The 8310-nt window shown below is 62.3% G+C and overlaps 1 protein-coding gene across 1 annotated transcript; it reads left to right on the top strand.

The window, feature by feature from the left end:
- The first annotated feature begins 3157 nt into the window (after positions 1 to 3157).
- LOC137451893 (green-sensitive opsin) lies at positions 3158 to 8028 on the top strand. Its single transcript, XM_068159811.1, has 5 exons — positions 3158 to 3648; positions 5715 to 5883; positions 6221 to 6386; positions 6506 to 6745; positions 7059 to 8028. Exons 1-5 carry the CDS (start codon positions 3288 to 3290, stop codon positions 7188 to 7190), a joined length of 1068 nt encoding a protein of 355 aa, XP_068015912.1. The 5' UTR covers positions 3158 to 3287; the 3' UTR covers positions 7191 to 8028.
- The last annotated feature ends 282 nt before the right edge of the window (positions 8029 to 8310 follow it).

Here is an 8310-nt window from a genome sequence, read left to right on the forward strand (position 1 = left end):
CACTCCAGGAAAGGCAGTGGCTGGCTCTGCCTGTGGCTGCAGCCCCGGGAACCAAAGCATATCAGCTGAGTGCAAGGAGCTCTTGCTCTGTAATTATCATCCCTTGCTTTACAGCAGACATGAAAGCCCAGAGCAGCTCAGGGCTGTGCCACACAGTGCTGACAAACAATGCAGCAGAGGCAAGCTCAGGGAGCTCAGCAAGGCGGAGAGAAACCCAAACCCTGTGAGAGGGAGGGAAACCTTCCCCTGTCTGAAGCACAAAAGGAGCAAACCAAGCCTGGCCCCTCAGCTGAACAGGGCTTGGGAGCTGCTGCTGTGCCCTGCAGCCAGCTCAGGAAGCAGCTGGCAGCTGGCTGGGAGCCAGCCCAGAAGGTGCCCCTGCTAGGAGGGACTGAATTGAAGGCATCACTTCCCCCTGTGCCAGCCAGAGGGGAGCCAGGCTGCATGCAGCACACGTCCTGAGGAGCCAGCCCTGCTCCCTGGGGTCCTTTCCCTGTGCCCAGTTTATGCCAGGCCCTGGGGCACTGCTGCAGCTGTCACCAACCTGCAGCCAGCTCCAAACCCACAGCCTCCAGCTCCTGACCCAAGCATTGTCCTCAGCTTGCAGGAGAAACCAAGGCTGTGAGGACAGCTGGAGGGGGACAGCCCCTGCTAGCAGAACAGCTCAGGCTTACCAGCTCCAGAGGCAGCTCCCCAAAGGAGTCTTGCTCCAGACCTTCTGCAGCTCCACATTCAGCTCCCAGAAAGGAGAAGGTCTTGGTCCAGACCCAGTTGAAGGTCAGAAGAAAGGCCTCTTGGTCCTGGTGCTGGCAGTCCTCTGTCTGAGAGGTCTCTGTGTCCCACACATGAAGCCAAGCCTGTGCCACTCCTCAGCTGCAGGAGAGGACAGGGAGCACTGATTAAAGGTAGAAGATCTCTGTGCCAGAAATCCTGCCCCAGCAGAGCAGAGCAGAGCAGAGCAGGACATCATTTCACCTCTTCTCCCCAAAGCTCTGCCTCACTCTACAGCTCTTTACTCTTTGGCAGAGGTCAGGACATCACAGGGAGGTGGCAGAAAGCCTCACACAGGTGGGAGGTGAAAATTGCTTCCTGGAAGATGAAAATGAACTTTCTCAGAGGCCAGAAGTGTTCAGGGGCAAAGCCCTGGGGAAGCAGCAGAGCTCTGAGGGGCTGCTGGCACTGCACCAAGGGCCCAGCCTTTGAAGGTGGAAGTCTTTAACTGAAGAGTTGCTTCCTACCATGGGAGCTGGGAGGGACATGTTGGGACACAGCTCACCCTGCAGGAGTGTGGCCAGCTTTGGCAGGTCCAGGAGCCTGACTGTGGCCACAGGAGGAATGGAGTCCCCCAGCAAAAGCTTGGTGAGAAGCAAGGGCACAAAACTCCTCCAGGAGAAGGTCTTCTCCTCAAGGAAGACCTAGACTGGGAATTTCATGACTGGGGGCTCCAGGGGCCATGCAGGGAGCCACTTCTGGAAGGTGTGGAGATCCCATGGGATGCTTGTCCCAGGGCACCTGGGGCTGGTGTGACCTACTTACTGTCCCCGTGCCCCAGTTCTGCTGGGCCTGGCTCCCAGCACTCCGAGCAGCGTCAGCGATTAGGGCTCCATTCATCCCACCCACGCCCCTCAGCCTTCCTGTCCCGCTGGCTCTGAGACTCCAACCTTGCAGGAGCCTCCCTCAGCCAGCAGGGCAGCCTTGGCTTTGTCAATGGCTTGGTGGAGGGCAGCAGTGGGCAAGAGGCTCACAGCTTAGGGCATTAACAGATCAGGGCCATTAACGCCAGCACATGGCAGAGATTAATGGGAGAGCTAAGGCGCCTTAGGCAGGGCCCCTGGGGAAGGAGCAGCCAACAAGTGGGGAAAGAGCTTGGATGGGATGGAGCCTTGGGGCTCCAAGCTGGCTTTGACCCTGCTCAGAAAGGCTTCAGAGTCTCCTGCCTGTGGCCAGGGGGATCTCACACCCAGACTGGGAGCAGCTTCCTGCTGCCCTGCCTGCCCTCCCAGCACGGCTCCAAGCTGCTCTCGGCCTCTGCATCATCTCTGGAGGGAATTCAGGACATCAATGCTGCTGAGGCTTTGCCTTCCCTCCCTGGGGCACCCAGGTGCTGCTGCTCCAGCCAGCAGTGGCACTTGGCCAGGCTGGGTTTAGAGCTGTGGCTAAAGTCTTCCTAAACCTCAGCGAGCCTTGCAAGGCTGCAGCCCACATTGGTGTTTCCCTTGCAGGGGTGGGGAGGAGGCTTGGGTGGGAAGTGCTGACCAGCAGCTTGCCCAGGAGACAGGGAGTCACAGGGCTGGTTGTGCCCATCCATCCCTCCATCATCCCTCCATGACACATCCATCATCCCTCCATCACCCATCCCTCCCTCCATCCCTCCAGGATGGGTTACTCCTCCTGCAAGGACAGCTGAGCCACACGCATCCTTCAGCCCAGAGAGGAGGCCAGGCAGGAGAGAACTCAGCCCCTGCACAAGCAGGGTGCATGGCTCAAGAGAGCAGCCCCCAACACCTTCTGGTCCCCAAGCTGCAGCCTCTGGGATGGGAGCTGTCCCCTCCTGCCTTTCCCCAGCTCCAAGCCCAAGGGTGGCCCTTGGCCAGGTCAGCAGAGCCTGGTTTTGCTCTGGTGGGGACACAGAGCTGCAGATCTCAGCCCAGCCTTCCCCCAGCAACCTCCCCAGGGTCAGTGGGGCAGAGCTGGGACCCCCTCCGTGGAGTCATAGAGCCATTTGGGTTGGAAAAGCCTTCTGAGGCCACCAAGTCCAACCATCAGCCTCGGGCCGTCCCAGGACCCCCCCGAAGGCTGTGACGCGCCGCAGCCCCAAGCCCTGGCCCAGTTCCCCATCCATCACCCAGCCCAGCCGCTCCCCACCCCCCCCCTCCATCCACCCCTCTCCCAAAGGGCTCCCCCACCCCTCCCCTCCCTACCCCTTCCTCCCCCAACTCCTTAAACAATATTAAACACTTAATGGCAATTAATTCTCTTTAATGCAGGTTTTGGGGCCAACTGGCTGCTTAGAGGATGCTTAAACCGTCAGCCCCTCTCAATCCCGTTGCCCTTGTCATACAAAGTTAGCCAAGCCCTAATCCAGCCTCCCCCCGGAGGGTATAAAAGGTGCCCGGGGCGCGGGCAGGGGCTGCGCACCGCCTCCCGTGCCCGCGGCCTCCTCGGCGCCAGCTCCCTGCCGGCCGCTCCCCTGCCTCGGGGGTGGGGAAGCTTCCTTGGGCTCTCGCTTGGGTTCCCTGCCCAGCATCCTTCCCTGCCGGGCGCGGGCGGGGGGAGGCTGCGCCAGCATGAACGGGACGGAAGGGCTCAACTTCTACGTGCCAATGTCCAACAAGAGCGGGGTGGTGCGCAGCCCCTTCGAGTACCCCCAGTACTACCTGGCTGAGCCCTGGAAGTACCGCCTGGTCTGCTGCTACATCTTCTTCCTCATCTCCACGGGGCTGCCCATCAACCTCCTCACCCTGCTGGTCACCTTCAAGCACAAGAAGCTGCGGCAGCCTCTCAACTACATCTTGGTGAACCTGGCCGTGGCCGACCTGTTCATGGCCTGCTTCGGCTTCACCGTCACCTTCTACACCGCCTGGAACGGCTACTTCGTCTTCGGCCCCGTTGGCTGCGCCGTGGAGGGCTTCTTCGCCACGCTGGGAGGTGAGGCTGGGGAGCTGGGGGCCCGGCAGCAGCCGGTCCTGGAGCAGCTCCTGCAGGGCTTCGGCAGCCCAGCTCTGCGCCTTCGCCGCGCTCCCGGCCGGCTGCGGCGTCCCCCCCGGGCAGGAGGCTCCTCGCTGGGGGAGGCAGCTGGTGGCAGGGGGCAGAGCTCACCAGGCAAGGTGCTGCTGCCCTGCAGCTCGGAGGTGGGGGTGAGAGGCTGGTGCGGGATCCTGATGCCAAGGGGCGCCCACCTGGGCAGGCAGCTGGGAGGAGAGGAAGCCCAGGAAGAGATCCTCGTTTGCAGGAGCAGCCCCGGGGTGGGCTGCCCATGACGGTCAGTGTGTGCCCAAGGGGCCTCCTGAGCAGGCTGCGTGGCTGTCAGAGGCCTGCTGCAGGTGACCACATCACATCCCTGGGTTAGGCTGCCAAAGGTGAAAGCAGTTCAGCTACCAAGGGATAGGCACTGGGGAAGGCTCAGAATGGGAAGAGAGAACCCTCAGGAGAGGCACCCTGCAGAAGGGCTGCAGGCATGGAGGAGTCCAAGACGAGGAGAGAGGTCAGAGCTCATCTGGGGGCAAAAGGGAGATGAGGAAGCTCTTAACCAGCAGAGAAGAGCAGCAGCATGGAGGGGAAGGAGGATTCAGGGCTGCACAGAGCCAGGCCCAGGCTCCTGCCCCAACTGCTGCCCAGGGGAGGGCTCTGGGAGCCTGCTCCCTGCGCAGGGACAGGAGAGCTGCTCAGGCAGTGCCCTGCAGCAAGGCCCTCTCTGAGAGAGGGAAACTGCATCCTGCACCCCACACAGCACCTCGGGGTGCATCTGCCAGCTGCTGCTCCTTGAGCAGAGCCACAGCCACTGCATGGGGCTGCTCCCCACGCTGCAGGGGGCTGCTCCCCACACTGCCTGGGGCTGCTGCCCACGCTGCAGGGGGCTGCTCCCCACGCTGCTGCTGATCTGACAACAGCACAGAGCAGTGCTGGATGCTCTGCCAGGCTGAAGGTCCTGACCCAAGCCAAGGCCAGGCTTGGTCCTGGGCTCGGAGGATCCTATGGGTCTGCATCACTCCTGATGAAGCCCTCTGGGCTTTCAGGTTTCATTTTTCACCCTTCCAAGGCTCTGCAGCTAGGCAGGCCCCAGGAGGCTGCTGTTGAGAGGGAGGCAGGTTTGATGTGCAGCCATTGCTGTGCCAGCAGCAGGTCTGCAGTGAATGCCAGCACAGGGAGTAGTTATCAGCAGCTTATCACAGCTGGGGGCAGTGGCAGGCTCATGGCACCGACTAAACACTCCCAATCCCCTGAAGTTTAATTATCCCCCACAAATCCATCTGCAGGCAGGGCCACCCACACAGCCTCCCCCAGCAGCCTCCCCCTGCACCGGGGGAGGCTCACAGAATACACATCCAGAGGCATCAACAGGTTTGGGCACAGCTGGCAGCTCTGCTGGCAACGCTCTTTGCTCCCACCCAGGTGGAACTCACTCCCCTGCTTTCTCCTCTCTTAACCCTGCCCCCTCGGTGGCCTCCAGCCCCAGCCCCTGCTGCAGCACGGACAGCTCCCAGCCCCTGCTACAGCAGCAAACGGCTCCCGGCCCCTGCTGCAGCGCGGATGGCTCCCAGCCCCTGCTGCAGCAGCAAACGGCTCCCGGCCCCTGCTGCAGCACAGACAGCTCCCGGCCCCTGCTGCAGCAGCAAACGGCTCCCGGCCCCTGCTGCAGCACAGACAGCTCCCGGCCCCTGCTGCAGCAGCAAACGGCTCCCAGCCCCTCTGCACCTCCCGGAGCGGCGTCACAGGACGGGGTGGGGGGGGGGGCTGGAAGGGACCTCTGCACCTTGCTGAAGGATCCCAGATCGGCAGAGGGATGAAGGATCCCCTGGAGATCATCCAGGCCCCCCCTGCCGCTGGATGCCAAGATCAGCTTGCACAGGAGCACCCCCGGGGGGGTTATCCCTTGCTGATCCCCAGCTCCTCCCTTCCCTCTGCTCTCCACGCAGCCACCAGCCCACGGAGGGAGGACCAAGCCCAGAGGAGCTCTCAGCCCTCCCTCCACCCTCCCTCTCTCTCTCCCCCAGGCCAGGTTGCCCTGTGGTCCCTGGTGGTGCTGGCCATCGAGCGCTACATCGTGGTCTGCAAGCCCATGGGCAACTTCCGCTTCTCGGCCTCGCACGCCATGATGGGCATCGCCTTCACCTGGGTCATGGCCTTCTCCTGCGCCGCACCGCCGCTCTTCGGCTGGTCCAGGTGAGCCCTGAGAGCAGCAGGGGACGCGCTGGAGCCCAGCTGAGCGAGCAAAGCTTTGCTCCCACCCGCGGGGCAGCCCTGCCTGCTGGCCTGGCCCCCCGGGAGCTCTCTCTGGGCTCTCCGCAGCAGTGTCCAAGCTGCAGCTCCTCTGCAGAGCACCAGGGCGGCACAGGGCAGGGGGCTGCTGGAGTTGGAGATGCAGAGGAGGAACCAAGCAGGAGCTCACCCCCAAAACACAGTCTGCCACTGCTGGAGCACCCCCAGGGTCCCCAGGCTGAGCCCTCCTGCTGCCCCCAGGGAGGCTGCTGGCGAAGCTGCTGCCCTTTGTCCCTGGCAGGTACATCCCCGAGGGGATGCAGTGCTCCTGTGGCCCTGACTACTACACTCACAACCCAGACTACCACAACGAGTCCTACGTCCTCTACATGTTTGTCATCCACTTTGTCATCCCTGTCGTGGTCATCTTCTTCTCCTACGGTCGCCTCATCTGCAAAGTCCGAGAGGTAACCTGGGGCAGAGGCCTGGGGGCTGCTGGGGCAGGATGGGCAGCACGGGCAGGACAAGGCAGGGGTCCTGGGGCAGAAAGCTGTGGGCTGATCCCTGCCACCCTCCCTGCCCGCAGGCAGCTGCCCAGCAGCAGGAGTCAGCCACGACCCAGAAGGCTGAGAAGGAGGTGACGCGGATGGTGATCCTGATGGTGCTGGGCTTCATGCTGGCCTGGACCCCCTACGCTGTGGTGGCTTTCTGGATCTTCACCAACAAGGGAGCAGACTTCAGTGCCACGCTGATGGCCGTGCCTGCCTTCTTCTCCAAGAGCTCCTCCCTCTACAACCCAATCATCTACGTCCTCATGAACAAGCAGGTGAGCTGCCCCCGGCGGCAGGCTCAGCCCCACGCCTGGGCTCAGCACCACGCCAGGGCTCAGCACCACGCCTGGGCTCAGCCTCTGCCTGGGCTCAGCCTCTGCCTGGGCTCAGCCCCACGCCTGGGCTCAGCCCCACGCCTGGGCTCAGCCCCACGCCTGGGCTCAGCCCCAGCACCTCACCCTTCCCCAGGGGTGGCTGAGGCTCAGCCTGGGGAAGCAGCAAGCTCAGGGACTGCTGGGGGCTCCTGGCCCCGCAGCACCTCCCTGCTGCCCCCGGTGCCATCCTCCTCCCTTTCTCTCCTCTCCTCAGTTCCGTAACTGCATGATCACCACGATCTGCTGCGGCAAGAACCCCTTTGGGGACGAAGATGTCTCCTCCACCGTGTCCCAGAGCAAGACTGAGGTCTCCTCTGTCTCCTCCAGCCAAGTATCACCTGCATAGGCCATGGACAGTTTGAACTGGGGTGGCCCCAGCGAGCCAGGGGATGGAGAGCAGCCCCCAGGCCCCCACAGTCTCGTTCCATGCCATCACTCCCTCCTGCACCAGCACCCCCGGCACAAGCACTCAGCTGCCATGTGCTGTGGTGGCCTCCCCTCTGTGTGACACTCAAAGGTCCCTTCCAGCCCAATCCACTCCATCTGCAGACCCCCAGCCACTGGGACACCCCTGCACCCTCTGCTGCAAGCACCCTGAGCCCCTCCCTACTGACACAGCCCCTCCCAGGGGCCCAGGTCCCTTCCCCAGCTCCTTGGAGCTGCTCAGCTTTTGGGGACTGTCCCCAGAGCCCCAACAACCTCTTGGCTTTGTTCACAGTATTAAAGCAGCAGCAGGAGCCAGGGGCAACCCCAACCTGCACTGCTCTCCTCCTTGCCCCCTGCTAGAATCCCTCTTCCCTGGGGCTCAAGGGAGCGTGGCAGGAGCATTCAGCCCTCACTTCCCAAGTTAGGAACATCCAAGCAGCACTGCAGAGACCCCAGAAGCAGGAATCCATGGCTGGAGCACTCCTGGCTGGCCCTGGCCAGCAGCCAAGGCTGGGGCTCGCTGGAGCTGGCTGCTGGCACAGCTGCTGGGAATCCATCCCCTGCAGTCCTGCACAATCAGTGTGAGAGATGGAGCTGCGAGCAGGCTTCGCCTCCAGCCTGCCTCTCTCCATCCCCAGGACAGCACTGAGATGTATTCTTGGTCTCTTGGATCCTGTAAATATTTGCTCTCACACTTTGAAGTCTCTATCTTTCTCAGCTCTTTCTTTCCTCCCCCTCCTGGCTCCAAGGCAGAGGCATTTCCTATCCCCTCTGCTCGGGCCAGATGCTCACTGCCAGCCTGGGAGGGTAGGACAGGGCCCCAGGAGCTCTCCTGGAGATGTTTTATACACAAAGATCCTGGTGGCAGCAGCAGGACCTGGACAGGCAGGGAGTAGGGATTGAAAAATGCAAAATAAACAGCAGCAGCACAGAGAGAGAAAACAACACAGGGCTGAGGGCTCCTCCTTCCCCCTGGGCTGAGTCAACAGCACAACTGCTTGGGTTGGGAAAGGCCTCCAAGAGCATCCAGTCCAACATCA

The sequence above is a fragment of the Melanerpes formicivorus genome, unplaced genomic scaffold, assembly GCF_026170545.1.
Source record: "Melanerpes formicivorus ecotype bairdi unplaced genomic scaffold, bMelFor1.0.p_v2 SCAF_46, whole genome shotgun sequence".
Taxonomy (NCBI): domain Eukaryota; kingdom Metazoa; phylum Chordata; class Aves; order Piciformes; family Picidae; genus Melanerpes; species Melanerpes formicivorus.